The sequence below is a fragment of the Crotalus tigris genome, unplaced genomic scaffold (genome assembly GCF_016545835.1).
Source record: "Crotalus tigris isolate CLP2741 ecotype Arizona unplaced genomic scaffold, ASM1654583v1 scf7180000024367.1024689, whole genome shotgun sequence".
Classification (NCBI taxonomy): domain Eukaryota; kingdom Metazoa; phylum Chordata; class Lepidosauria; order Squamata; family Viperidae; genus Crotalus; species Crotalus tigris.
This window is the reverse complement of record NW_024100536.1, coordinates 105,707-121,206: the sequence shown is the minus strand read 5'-3', so window position 1 is coordinate 121,206 and position 15,500 is coordinate 105,707. Positions and strand designations below refer to the sequence as shown.

The 15,500-nt window shown below is 41.7% G+C and overlaps 1 protein-coding gene across 1 annotated transcript in view; it reads right to left on the bottom strand.

The window, feature by feature from the left end:
* The window catches only part of LOC120301073 (mitochondrial fission 1 protein-like), a 31,449-nt gene extending 16,622 nt beyond the window's left edge, over positions 1 to 14,827 (bottom strand). Inside the window, exons 1-2 of the mRNA XM_039327801.1 lie at positions 14,698 to 14,827; positions 5,139 to 5,215 (exon numbers count right to left, since the gene is read on the bottom strand). Coding sequence (XP_039183735.1) covers positions 5,139 to 5,215; positions 14,698 to 14,827 — 207 coding nt within the window. The remainder of the gene's footprint in view (positions 1 to 5,138; positions 5,216 to 14,697) is intronic.
* Between the last annotated feature and the right edge of the window lie 673 nt (positions 14,828 to 15,500).

Genomic DNA, 15,500 nt, shown 5'->3' with positions numbered 1-15,500 from the left:
AGACAAACCCATATTAAGAGAATTTATGGGGTTTTAGTTGAATTGGACTCAGAAACGGAATTGATTAAAGATTGTATGATTAGATGGGCGCAGAATTTTGGTGTCCCAGTCTCATTGGATATTTGGGAAACCATTTGGGTGAGAAATGTCAAATTTACACAAGCACAGAACCTTAGGGAGAATTTTTATAAAATGTTTTATAGATGGCACCTTGATCCACAAAAAATGTCTTTCATGTACCCTGACGTGCAACCTAAATGTTGGAGATGTGGTTATAAGGATGCTTCCTATTATCATATTTGGTGGTCATGCAGAGAGATAAGAGCATTTTGGATTAAAATATGGTGGAATATCCAGAGAATTTTTAGAAGGAGGGTAAAATTTACTCCGCAATTATTTTTGTTAGGCATTGTTACAGATTGTGATACAAAGGAGGTTGTATTGATGTTAAATCTGATTACAGCCGCAAGGCTGTTAGTAGGACAATATTGGAAGAAGGAATCTTTGCCTACATTGCAGGAATGGTTTCTTAAAGTAGCTTATTTGGCGGAAATGGCAAAGATTTCGGCTTTCTTAAAGCAACAAACGCAAGAGAAGATTCTTGCTGTTTGGGATAAATGGATAAAATTTACACAATTTAGATTGGGTATACAAAAATATCATATAGTTTTTTCATAAGTTTTATTTTCATATATACATATAGATATTTTTTATATATATATATATATATATATATATTTAAATATAAAATTTTTTAATTTAATTTTTTATTTTTATTTTTTAATTTTTAATTAAGCCTATATTCTGCTCTGGGAAGCTCAGGGGGGGGAAGGGAGGGTTTTTGTGAGGGGTGGGGATGGGGGGGGGTTTATGTATGTAATGTTTAGTTTTTTATTTGTATATGTAGTTTTTTAGTTTGTATTGTTTTTGCTTTTTTTGTAAAATTTATAAAACTTTCAATAAAAAAAAAAAATAAGAAATAATGGGGCAATAAGGACATATATTCTAAAGAAGAATAAAGAGGGAAATGTAAATAATAGATTACCGTTACACAATCGCTGTAAAAAAAAAAGGGGGAGAGGAGTATATATTGTGTGTGTATGTGTGTTATGTTTTGCCTTGTTTTGTTTTGTTGGTTAATAATAATAATAATAATAAAAAACATTACTAGAAACTTGCCAGTCTGAAAAGTTCAATTCTCCTGCCGTTTCCTTAACAGCCCCGGGAAACCAGGGTGGATCCCTTTTGAGCCTTTCTCCATCCATTATGCGGCTGTGGGCTGTGCCCTCTCTTATCTGACCGTTTCCTAGGCAACCTTTCTTTGCCCCTTCGCTCAAGGCCATTCTCACCTACCATTACAGGTAGAGACAATAGGGCAGAGGTGGTCAGTTATGGTAGACAGTTATGAGGATTAAAAGGGCAAAAATCAACTTCACCTATGTAATGACTATAGATCCATTCCAAGGTTACAGAGAGAGAACCCAAAGGGAGATATTAAACACAACATAATTCTCCATGTTCAGGGCCTGGATACCTAAAAATCAAATACAGGTAGTCCTCAGCTGAGCCCAGCGGTTCCATCGCTATGTAAAATGGTTCCATTTTACGGCCTTTCTGGCCATAGTTGTTAAGTGAATCACTGCAGTTCTTAATTTAGTGGTAACATGGTTGTTCAGTAAATCTGGCTTCCCCATCAACTTTGCCTGTCAAAAGTTCCCAAAAGGAGATAGCAGGATCCCAGGACACTGCATCCGTCATAAGTATGAGTCAGTTGCCAAGCATCTGAATTTCAGTTACGTGACCAGGGGCATGCTGCAACGGTCGTAAGTGTGAAAAACAATCGCAAGTCACTTATTTTCAGTACCACTGTGACTTTAAACATTGCTAAATGAATGGTTGCAAGTAGAGGACTACTTCTAGTGGAAACAAACAAGACAACATTGGTCCAATTTGCCACTGCTAGAACAAAATGGAGGAGTATCCAATTTACCACAGCTAGAACAAAATGGAGGACTATCCAGAACAAAATGGAGGACTATCCAGAACTTGGGCCTAGGAAGACCTCAAAGAACCTGAGGTTCTCCAGATGTTAGTAGCTGGGGAACATTCAAAGCAATAACCCCAATACATGAGGAAGAGATCATGCTTTTCCATTCTTCCTTTCTGCTGTAATCAGTGAACATGTTGATGTCTGGCATCCCAGATGTTTTTGAGAGGACCATCGCTTACTCACTGGAGGGAGGTTCAACAGAGAGACAACAACTTCCAGACGTCCCAAAGGTGCTTTTTCTTTGAAGACATTTTACTTCTCATCCAGGAAGCTTCTTCAGCTGTGACTGGATGGTGGGGAATGGAAGGACCACCATCCAGTCAGAGCTGAAGAAGCTTCTTGGATGAGAAGCGAAACATCTTCAAAGAAAAACAAGGAAGTCCAGTGGCCTCTGAAAAAGGACCTGGATGACTGAGACTCTCCATAGACAAAAATTTCCAGACCATCCCACCATGTTTTTGAGCTGGAGAGGGTTCAGTTCAATTCACCTCACCCTGCAATCTCAGTAGCTTATCTGTTGTGCCACACAGAAGCTTCAAAACAGGCCTGGACTTCCTTCCATTCAACATCCCCCTTCCATTCCTGCTCTTAAGGCTGGATATCCTATAGGTGGCTCAAGTGGGGTTTCCTCTTGAGTAAACACAAGGAGGAATGCACTGTTCACCCAGCTGTGCTTTGCACAGATCCCTCCCTTGCACTGTTGCCTCCAACAACACGCCCAAGGATCGAAGAGTTATGATCATGGCACTGTGGCAGTCCATAAAAAGCCCAGATAAGAGATCATGGCACTGTGGCAGTCCATAAAAAGCCCAGATAAGAGGATCAGTCAAAGACAGATAAGGATGGATGACACCTTGCTTTCCATGAAGTTTATGAAGCCGAGATTAGTTGTCAGAGATAAAGCAAAGGCCAAGTTAACGGGAGCCATGGGGAGAGTCAACTCCACACCCAGCCAAGGTTGGGGAGATAGTTACATCCCTCAAGTTCCTCTTTCACAATCCCACCCTCCACGTTCGAGAAGATGAGACAAAACAACAGGTGCTGTTTACCTCCACCAAGACCAGGAGATGGTGAAATTTATTTTCAAATGCCAAGGAAGAAAAGCGCTGGCGGTAGAGGAAAAGTTTTTAAACATCCCTCGTTAAGAGGTCTGTTTTGAGGTAAGGTTACAAAAACAAAATAAAAGTCAGTGTACAGGAAAGATTAGTGCAATGTTTTCTTTTCTGCCTCATCAAAACCTTTCTAAAGGCAAACCAGTTCCCAGGTCAATCACTTAGCTCAAAATCTGTATTGGCTGTTCCCTGAAGGCATTTGCCTAAATGCTAAAAGACCGTCAATCCTGGCCTGGACCAACCAGTCCGTTCGGGGTTGTTAAAAAGGACAGAAATAACTCTTGGAGAAAGCAACTGGAGGCAGTTCCCAAAGCACCATGTAATCCCAGGACAAGGAGAGAATATTAGAAAAGATGCTTAAACTGACTCCATTTTAACTCTCTTTGGTACGGGTAGTTCTCGACAGTTCATTTAGTGCAGTGGTTCTCAACCTGTGGGTCGGGACCCCATTTGGGGTCGAATGACCATTTCACGGGGGTCACCAAACAACGCAGTCCGCCATTTTTTCCCCCTTTCCTTAGCTGTGCTACTCCCTTTTATTCTATTGGCTTTTGAAAGCCAATAGAATAGACTCTCTTGAATAGAGTCTAATTCTATTGGCTTTCAAAAGCCAATAGGAATTGTCCAGGCTGTCTCTGCCCTGCTGAGCCCGCCAAAAGTCCCATTCTGCAAACGGTGTTGCATCAGTTGAGTAGTCCTCGACTTACGACCGGTTGAGTAGTCCTCGACTTATGACTGGTTGAGGGGGGTCGCGGCATTAAAAAGATTGAGAACCACTGATTTAGTGACTGATCAAAGTTACAACGGCACTGAAAAAAAGTGACTTATGGCCATTTTTCACACACACAACCTCGGCAGGGGGACACTGCAACCATTATACATATGAACCACTTCCCAAGGATCCACATTTTGACCATTTTTCACACTTACGACCACTGCAGCATCGCCATGGTCAAATGATTTATTTTCGGATGTTTGACAACTGACTCACACTTATGGCGGTTGTAACGTCCTGGGGTCACGTGATCACCTTTTGCGACCTTCTGACAAGCAAAGGCAATGGGGAAGCCAGATTCACTTACTAATTTAAATAGCTGCATTAATTCAATCAACAAAGAAAAGCTGTAAGAAAAATGGGGCAAAACTCAGTTAACACAATTCTCACTTAGCCACATAGATTTTGGGCTCAATTGTGGTCGTACGTTGAGGACTACCTGTATAAGAAAGAGGGAAGTGGAAATGCCATCCAGCTTTCGAGTTCCTGTTATTATAAAAAAGGGAAAGCGTTCCTTGTCAGTCACGTCCGACTCCAAGGCACGGTGCCCATCTCCGTTCGTTGACTGAGGGAACCAGTGTTGTCTGAAGACAATTAGCTTGTCTCAATAAAAAAAATACATTGGGGCTCCAATAAATTTTACAGAATCTGTTTCCTGACCTGGATGACCTTTTATCCTACCTAACTGGGATAAAAGAGAAGGGAAGTGAAGAAGAATAAATTATATGCCAGCCAACCAACATAGAGAGTTTGAGGGAGACCAAATCATAGAACAGTGATGGCGAACCTTTTAGAGACCGAGTGCCCAAAAACTGGCCCCGCCCCCGCTCCACCCCCCTGCCCGCCCCCACTCTGCCCCCATCCCCCGCCCCGCTGCCCACAGTACTGCAGGCCACTTTAGCTGACTGTGTTCAGCAGGTCAGCGGTTCAAATCTCACCGGCTCAAGGTTGACTCAGCCTTCCATCCTTCCGGGGTAGGTAAAATGAGGACCCAGATTGTTGGGGGCAATGTAAATATATATATACATTGCTTACTGGTGTACACCGCTTAGAGAGTGCTTGCACTTAAAGCGGTATATAAGTCTCATAAATAAATAAATAAATAAGGCCAGCTGATCGAAATTGAGCACAGCCATATCTGGAAGTGGACCTTCCGGCAAATTCCAGAAAAGTGACAAGGGGGGGCCATCTACAAGCTTACCTTAAGCCGGTAATTGGCTACTGCAAGGTAGAATACGTAGTCCCGTTGTTCTTCTTTGTTTCCCTTGAGCAACAGTTCTAAAAATAATAAATAAATAAATAAATAAATAAATAAATAAATAAATAAATAAATAAAAAAAGGCAAAGGGAAGAAAATGGATGTACGTGGCTTTCTAATACAGGTAGTTCTCAACTTACAACAGTTCACTTAGTGACCGTCCGAATTTACAATGTCAATGAAAAAAAAAGTGACGTACGACCAATTTTCACACTTAACGACCTTAGGCAGTGGGACACTGCAACCAGCAATTGCCAAGGATCCAAATTTTGATCATGTAACTGAGAGAATGCTGCAACAGTCGTGTTTTAAAAAAAGGGTTCATCAGTCACTTTTTTTCCAGTGCTATTGCAACTTTGAACGGTCACTAAACGTTGTAAGTCGAGAACTATCTGTAAAATTTTTGCCTCCCCTGTTTGTCCAACAGCAGAGCTGAATCCTTGAGGAATTAAAATACACACTGGCCCTGCACACAGACATCACACAAATTCAGCCTCCAGGTTCAAGAGTATTTTTAAAGGGAGCCTCTGTATTTTTAGGCAGTTGGGTTCTCAGCCATTACCTTGGATGGCTGCTAAATTACAAGTGCCGTGGTGCATTTGGGCCGCAGAATCGGTGGGCAAGCACGCACACGTGCAGTTCCACTTGCACGAGTAGCAGGCGAGCACCTGCGCAAAGCTCCATTTGTGCAAGCGGCGGGCGCACGTGTCCGCTCCTTGTGCAGATCCATCCCCTCTTTCTCTCCCCCCCCCTCCACCAGTCCGCAAAGCCGGAAAAATTGGGGAACTGCTGCTTTAGTCCACCTGAATCTAGCTACTGAGGTTAGTTAGGACAATCCTCTGGCAAAATAAATAAAACAAAAAAGTGTTTTCCTTCAAAATGTGGAACCATACGCTCAAGAAGCACAACTCAGTATTTAAAATGCTTTTCCCCAAATTCCAAAAGAACTAGCAAAAATTTTTTTTAAAAAAAGTTGGTTTAATAGCAACAGAGAACGCTGACTCTTACGAGTCTTATTTGTGTTTCCTGTATATCCCAGTAGAGACTTTTTAAGGTCAATCACTTATTTTAAAGTCCACACCATTCAAAAGTAAATACAGTGAGGCTCATCAAATTAAAAGCCAAATGTCAGTCATCCTCGGAAAAGGAAAAAGTGCCCGCTGCTGAGAGCCAAACATTGATATTTCTTATGAAAGAGGACCTTGCTTGACACGTATCAGGTAGGAAACTATATTATTCACAAATTAGATGTTTCTACCAGACTAGAATCTTTTTCTACAATAATTTTTGGCCCCGGTTTCTAAAAGAGGCAAGGGTCTCCAAACTGACAGCCTTCGGTTTGGTGGAGGAGTGGTACAAGTAGTCCTCAACTTACGACCACAACTGAGCCCAAAATGTATGTTGCTAAGTGAGAAATTTGTTAAGTGAGTTTTGCCCCATTTAACGACTTTTCTCACCCCATTTGCTAAGTGGACCACTGCAGCTCTTAAATCACGACTGTTGAGTGAATCTAGATTCCCCATTGAGTTTGCTCGTCAGAAGTTCGCAAAAAAGGATCACATGATTCCAGGACACGGCAACCGTCATAAATGTGAGCCGGTTGTCAAGCATCCAGATGTAAATCACGTGATCATGTGAGGATGCTGCAATGATCATAAGTGTGAAAAATGGTCATACAGTAAGTCACTTTTTTCAATGCCGTCGTAACTTCAAATGGTCACTAAATGAACTGTTGTAAGCCAAGGACTACTTGTATAAGGATAATCATTATATAAAGAGAAAATAGGTTCAGAGAGGTCAGTCCCACCAGACAGAGAGGAGATCACTGAGGACTAGGAACATGCTAAGGTTTAAATGAACTGTTGTAAGCCAAGGACCACATGTACAACTCCCCAGATTAACATGGTCAGTTCAGCTGGAGAATGGAAAAAGCTCTTAAGCCTCCTACCACTGCAGTGTAATGTTTGAAAGATAACACATTAGAACACAGGTCGGCAATCTGCGGCTCGGGAGCCGCATGCGGCTCTTTGAGCCTTCCCCTGTGGCTCCCAGCCTCCTCTGCCTTTGCAGAGAGAGACAGAGACAGAGAGAGGCAATTGCGCTTCCCTGCTTCCCCCCCCTCTCTCTTTCTCTCTCTCTCTCTCTCTCTCTGTGTGTGTGTGTGTGTGTGTGTATAAAAGAGAGTGCACTCACAGTGTTCTCCGAGGAGCTGAAAAGCTTACTGGGCAGAGCTCCTCCCTTTGCTGTGTCTCTGCAAGAATGCTGCTTCTTGCAGAGACGCAGCAAAGGGAGGAGCTCTGCCCAGTAAGCTTTTCAGCTCCTCGGAGAACACTGTGAGTGCACTCTCTTTTATACACACACACACACGAAGGGCAGGAGAGAAGAAGGGCAGGAGAGAGCTAGCTAGCCCAGCTAGGCTGACTCAGGAATTCTGGGAGTTGAAGTCCATGAGTCATAAAAGAGACGAGGTTGCTTCCTCTGAGCTTGTTGGACAACAGCTTGAAGCTTGCCAGGTGAGCAGCAGATAGGAGGGGGGGAGAAAGAGAGAGAGAGAAAGAGAGAGGGAGGGAGGGAGAGAGAGAGAGAGAGAGAGAGAGAGAGAGAGGGAAGAGGAGTGGCAGACCAAGGGCAGATAGAGAGGGAGGGAGGGAGAGAGACAGAGAGAGAGGGAGACCCTTTTGACATCTAAAATGAAGATAACACTGCATATATCCTTTTTTTAACCTCTGTGTGTATGTAATTTTATTCTCTTAAAGCATTCTCTTGGTGATCATTGTTTTAATAGTATGGATATTCCCAAGAGTCATATTTTTACTTTTATTTTTAATGTGTGTGTGTGTGTGTGTGTGTGTGTGTGTGTGTGTGTGTGTGTGTATACACACACACATACATACACACACACGCGCGCGCACGCACACACCTATAATAAAGGTAAAAAAGGATATATGCAGTGTTATCTTCATTTTAGATATCAAAAGGGTTTTGCGGCTCCCGGTGTTTTATTTTTGGTGGGAAACGGGTCCAAGTGGCTCTTTGAGTGTTTTGGGTTGCCTACCCCTGGGCTAGGTTGTTAGTAGGGCAATGTTGGAAGAAGGAATCTTTGCCTACTTTGCAAGAATGGTTTCTTAAAGTTTCTCATTTAGCGGAAATGGCAAAGATTTCGGCTTTCTTGAAAGATCAATCGCAAGAGAAGTACCTTTTGGTATGGAAAAGATGGATAAATTTTATACAATACAAGTATGATATAAAAAATATTATTTAGCTTTTGAATAATTTATATTTAAAGTTTAAGATATTTTTTAGATATTTTTTTTCTTTCTAATTTCTTTTTTTTTTCTTTTCTTTTTTCTTCTTTTTCTTGTTTCTTTTCTTTTTCTCTTTCTGCTTTTTAAATATTGGTGTTAAAGTATTTTATGATTTGTTTAATTATTGTAACCAAATTTGTATATGGTTTATTTGTGTTTAAAATTTTTTCTTTTAAATTTTAATTAAGCCTGTATTCAGCTCTGGGAAGGTTGGGGGAGGATTGGGGTGGGAGGGTTTGGAGAAGAGAACTTTTTTGTAAAATTTTAAAAATTTTCAATAAAAAAAACAAAACAAACAAACAAACCCGTGTTGGCTTCTAGTTATAATTTTGTTTGTTTCTAGATGTTTGTTTCTAGATTAGATGTCAGAATCCAATTATATTTCATCTCTAGTTATCGACTATGGAAAACCCCATTTCTGCCCTCTCTGGATTCTGTCATATGATGAAGGGGAAGGGGGGTGAACAAAGGGGCTTTATGGCCCTCACTTCCTTCACTACAGCTTCAAAGGGAATTGAATGTGGATTTCACCAAAAGGACTAACAATGGGGCCATCAGCTTTGATCTGCTCCTCTCTGAAGTCTCCCTTCCACCGGCAGTGAGGAAAAGGGGGTGGAAATGTAACGCCTGAGATTGCCGCTGGAAAGATGGTGGGGTGGGCTGGGCTGCTGGGGACCCCTTAAAACCTTGAACCGTAGGGCTTGGCCCCCAAGTCCTGTCTAGAATACCTGCAACCAGTTTCTCTTAATAAAGATGCCTGTTGGAAGGAAGATTCCAAGAGTTCTGTCTTCTTAAGATGCAAAGTGGGGTTGGTCCTTACATTATCTATTTTTTTAATTATCTTTTCCAGTATCTTCCCAGGTATTGATGTTAGGCTGATTGTTCTGTAGTTTCCTGGGTTCTTTTCCAATCCTTTGGTAGTTCACTGGTGCTCCAGGATTTTTGAAAGATATGGTACAGTGGTTCTGAGATGACATCTGCCAACTCCTTCAGAACTCTGGGACATAGTCTGTCAGGTCCTGGTGATTTATGTACACCTGTCTAATCCTGATGAACATAAATCTGTCCTAGGCCCAGTACTCTTCAACATCTTCATAAACAAGATGAGGGAATAGAAGGGGAACTTTTTAAATTTGCAGATAACACTAAGCTGCAGAAATAACCAACACCCTAGATCACGGGAGTCAAACTCGCCACATTTGAGGTGGCGCAGCAGTTAGAGTGCAGTACTGCAGGCCACTTTAGCTGACTGTGTTCAGCAGGTCAGCAGTTCAAATCTCACCGGCTCAAGGTTGACTCATCCTTCCATCCTTTCGGGGTAGGTAAAATGAGGACCCAAATTGTTGGGGGCAATGTAAATATATATATATACATTGCTTATTGGTGTACACCGCTTAGAGACTGCTTGCACTTAAAGCGGTATATAAGTCTCATAAATAAATAAATAAATGTGTCACAACTTATCGTGACTTTTTTCGCATTGCCAGAATTGGGGTGGGTGCGGCCTCTGCATGATGCAACTGGCCTGCGGGCTGGTAGTTTGACACTTCTGTCCTAGATGATAGGGTCAAGATCCAGAGGGATCTTGACAGACTTGAACACTGGGCCCTATCCAACAAAATAAAATTCAACGTAGAGAAAAGTAAAGTCCTACACTTAGGCAAGAAAAACCAAAAGTACATATATAGATTGGGTGAAACCAGGCTTAATAGCAGCAACTGTGAGAGGGATCTTGGAGTCTTAGTGGACAATCAATTAAATATGAGCCAACAGTGTGTGGTGGCAGCCAAAAAAGCCAATGCAATCTTAAGTTGCATTAACAGAAGGATTCAATCAAGATCACACGATGTATTAATACCACTCGATACAGCTTTAGTAAGACCACACCTAGAATACTGCAAACAATTTTGGTCGCCACACTATAAAAAAGATGTTGAGACTCTAGAAAGTGCGTAGAAGAGCAACAAAGATGATTAGGAGCCTGGAGGCTAAAACATATGAAGAATGGATGCAAGAACTGGGCATGGCTAGTTTAGTGAAGAGAAGGACCAGGGGAGACATGATAGCAGTGTTTGATATCTGGGGGTCTGTTGCAGAGAGGGTGTGTGTGTGTCAACCTATTTTCCAAAATGAAGGCCAGACAAGGAACAACAGATGGAAACTGATCAAGGAGAGATTCATCCTGGAAATAAGGAGAAATTTCTTTCTTTTTTTTTTCCAAATTTTATTTATAATACAGTTAAAAACAAACAAACATTGGATTTGACGTGACATTCCAGTATATACATTCTTATCAGATTATTCCACTTTTAACAATCAATTCTTCATCTCTACATAAACATCTAAGTTTTATATACAATACTTGTACTAAAATAACATATATTTCTATCTTAACATTCATCTTTAATCCCAGCCGTCCTCTTCAAATTCCTCCAGCGGTAAAATTTATCCCAGGTTTCATAATAAACTGATCCACATTTATCTTTTAATATCATTGTGAGCCTGTCCATTTCCGCACATGCTAATATTTTATGTATTAACTCTTCCTCTGTGGGAATTTATAAGGAGAAATTTCTTGACAGTGAGACAATCAGCAATGGAACAGACTGCCTTCAGACATTGTTGGTACTTCATCACTGGAAGCTTTCAAGAAGAGCCTGGACTGCCCTCTGTCAGAAATGGTGTAGGGATTCCTGCTTGGGCAGGGGGTTGGACTAGATGACCTGCAAGATCCCTTCCAACTCTTGTTATTTTGTTCTATCTGAATCTTGTAAATACCCATCGCACATACACTAACACAGCTCTATGGCTCTTCCTAGCTTTTCCACTGTTTCCTTTTATTTCAGGGGTAGGAAACTATGGCCCTTTTATGACCTGTAGACTTCAACTCCCAGAATTCCCTGAGTCAGCCATGCTGGATCAGGAATTTTGGGAGCTGAGGTCCACAAATCATAAAGTGGCCTTAGTTCCCCACCACTGCTTTATTTAGTTACAAATTTATTCAGTAAATGTATTTGTTTATCAGCTTATCTCTAAAAGGTATGTAATTTTTTGGGGGGGGGTTGGAGTTTGAGGACTTCTTCTAGAAGGTTCTTTATTAAAGAGAAGAAACACTGGTGACGATATTAGAAGTGTCGGATAGGTTAGACAGCCAAAGCCACACAGACAATCCTCGTCTTAATGACCACAGCAGTTGTTAAGTGAGTTTTGCCCCGTTTTGTGACCTGCCTTGCCACAGTTAAGTGAATTGTTAAATTAGTAACACGGTGGTTAAGTGGATCTAGTTTCCCCTTGACCTTGCTTGTGAGAAGGTTGCAAAAGGTGATCATGTGGCCCTGGGACACTATAACCGTCATAAATATGAACCAGTTGCCAAGCATTCAAATTTGGATTACTTGACCACCGGGTTGCTACAACAGCTGCAAGTGTGAAAAACAGTCATAAGTGACTTTTTTTCAGTGGCTTGGGACTTCAAATGGTCGCTAAATGAATCATTGTAAGTCGAGGACTACCTGTACACCAGGGGTATCAAACTCAATTTCATTGAGGGACGCATCAGCATTGCGGTTGACCTCGGGGGGGGGCGGGGGTGTGTGGCCAGGTGGGTGCGGCCCACTGAGTGGGCGTGGATGGAGTGGGTGTGGCCTACTGGGTGGGCGTGGCCAGCTCTACATCGTTCACATCAAGGGTGCCTGTGGGGGCCTGGGCAGGAGTGGGACAGATCTGAGGGTCTCTGGCAGAAGGGTGGGACCAGGACCACTTCCAGGTGATGATGCATTTCTTCATTCCTCACAAAGGGTGACAACTCCCCAGCATGCACCCAGGGGGTGGGGGCGACATGGTAGGGGCCGGTCCCTCGCTGTTTCCAAATGGCCTTGTGGAGCTAAGACTGAATGTGTTTCAGCATAGATGGCCACCACAAAATTGTACATTGGCTCCTGGCTGGCCTGGGCCAGGGCCAAGGCAGCGGGGGCCGTTCCCTCACTGTTTCCAGGATGGTTTCATGGGCCACATGAAAACACTTCACGGGCCGCATCCAGCTGCCGGGCCTTGTATTTGACATGTCTGCTGTACACAATAGATAAAATAAGATTGAGTTTATTCCTTGAGGTTTATTAGCTTTCACTTTGGAAAATGACTTCACTCTCATTCAGCTGGAAAACACAAATTGAACACAGATTAGTGCCATATGGGTACTGAGCAAAATTCCTCATATGTATTGGGTAAAAACAGGTTAAATTATTATTTTTTCCTTCCAAATCTAAATTATATGCAATATTAGAAGGAGGTTAAGAAGACCTCGCTGAATTAAGGAATGTAGCCTCAAGATTGCATATTTCCCAAAAACACTTTCTGCAGAATGAGAAAATAATGTCTCACTTCTGCATTTTTTAGGGTGCATACAGGTGGCTCTTGACTTGTGACCACAATTTCCATTCCTAATCAAGACAGTTTTTAACTGAATTTTGCTCCATTTTTTGACCATTTTGCCACCGTTGTTAAGTGAATCACTGCAGCTGTTAAGTGAATCATATGGTCATTAATTGAATCTGGCTTCCACCATTGACTTTGTCAGAAGCCAGCTTGATAGCATACAAATGACCCCGGGACAATGCAACTGTCATAAATACATGACAGTTGCCAAATGCCCGTATTTTGAGCACGTGACCGTGGGAATGCTGCAACGGTCATAAGTGTGAACAGGCACATATTAAGCAACAAAATGCAATGGTAGTGAGGATTATCATCCCAGGAAGAAGCATGGGACAAAGAATAAACTTTAGAATTTAAAATGCATGGAATATTTTAAAACATTGCTTGCAGGTTACATGAGAGCAAGAATCTGGTGACACAATGAAGAGGTATATAAGTCTAAGTGCTATTGCTATTCAAGGCCATGGTTTTCCCAGTTGCAATGTATGGCTGTGAAAGTTGGACCATAAGAAAGGCTGAGAGCCAAAGAATTGAGGCCTTTGAACTATGGTGCTGGAGAAGACTCCTGTGAGTCCCTTGGACTGCAAGGCGTTCAAACCGGTCAGTCCTAGAAGAGATCAACCCCGACTGCTCCTTAGAAGGCCAGATCCTGAAGTTGAAACTCAAATACTTTGGCCACCTAATGAGAAAGAAGGATTCACTGGAGAAGGATCTAATGCTGAGAAAGATTGAGGGTAATAGAAGAAGGGGACGACAGAGAATGAGGTGGCTGGATGGAGTCACTGAAGCAGTAGGCGTGAGCTTAAATGGACTCCAGACGATGGTAGAGGACAGGAAGACCTGGAGGAATGTTGTCCATGGGGTCGCGATGGGTCGGACACAACTTCACAACTAACAACTACAACAACAACAACTAAAGACCCGTATCCCGAGCACAATTAAGGCCAAAGCCTAATTTACAGCTTTACAAGGGTTTTTCAGTGAGCGTCAACAGCCTGAATTGAATATCTTTTCTTGCATTTCTCATTTTCTTTTGGTTCCTCAGAGAGGCAGGACTGGAACAACCACATCTGCATTGATAAAAATCCAGATCCTCAATTAAAATGTTACATTTCCCTGAAACTCTTGATTTCCATTGGGTGCCCTGTGTATTTTGGCAGGCCCTCACACGTTTGCTAAATATTTTCACCTTTAAATCAGCTTTACTCCACCAGTTTTTCTTTGCCTTCCTCCATAACCTCAAAGACATTTTCACTTAACAGTCATCATCCAAAGGTACTTTTTTTTATATATATATAAAGGCAACTGGACTTTGTTTTTCCTTGAAGACGTTCTTGGATGAGAAGCAAAACATTTTCAAAGAAAAACCCAAGAAACTCCAGTTGTAAAAAGTATTTTTGGGACAACCCTTCAAGTGTGTGAGAGGATATTGGGGATTTTGCCTCTGCTGGTGGGAAATTTGGGGAGATCAGATCCAAATGAGTGAAAGATCAGCAGGTTGTGGAAAGTTTCTCCAAACAGTAACACAGTTTGTGTCAAGTTGAGCCAGAAATAAAGTGAAACCATTATGACTCTTCAAACATTGATTCTGTACTATTTCATATCCAGAATTAACTTGTGTTGAATGTTCATCTCTTGACTTCTTGATGATCCCTTTCCATAAGCTAATGTAAAATAAAGGACAGAAAATAAATATTTTTTTCTGTTAAAACTTTCTGAGTTGCACAGAAGAACTTCAGACTTTCCATTCTTTCCATTCTTACTGTGAACATCCTGAATCTGTATGGTCTCTATGGTAGTGCCAGATCGTCTTAGAACAGTGCAGTTTGCTGGTGGATCACCATGGTTCTGGAGGTACAACAGAATCTTGGATTGTTCTCTGGAATGCTTCATTCTTGAATCACTGAGTTTTGCATATCCCTACTGAAGACTACGCACAGCTACTTATCTCCCCATCACAAAGAGGCATTGTTTCTCTATATTCAACTGGAGAGGTTTTTATCCTGACCCACAGACACCCATACTTATTTGAATCAGATAATCATTTCATTATTTTGGAGGCTCAGTAAGTTGTTGATCCTTAGTTGTTGTCTACTATCTTTTCAGGCTCTGTGACTTGAGGAACACAACCCATGGCATCTGAGCACCCATAGCATCATTCATCCTGTTGAACTAGCCTTTGTTACTGCAACAGAGAATTGTTATCCCTACTCCAGGGTACGTCAACCTGGGTCTTTGCTTATGAGATCCATCAAAAAAAAGTGAGAACAACTTTCTACAAAATTTTGTGTGTCAAATATAGGCTCAAGTGGTATCAAGTGTTGTGCTGCTTGTATCCAGACACAGCTTTAATTTGAGATTCAATTGTCACATCCTTTTGAAATCCCATCTTAACGCTAACTAACTGGGTATCATGCTTGTGGGAACTATCTAATACTATCTGTGTTTATCGTCTACTATCTGGACATATTTAGATTATCTTTCTTGATGGGCAGTTGGTAATTTTTGTGAGATATTTTGGTCCTTGTGGTTATCCTTTGGAGGTACCGTAGTTATTGATAACGCT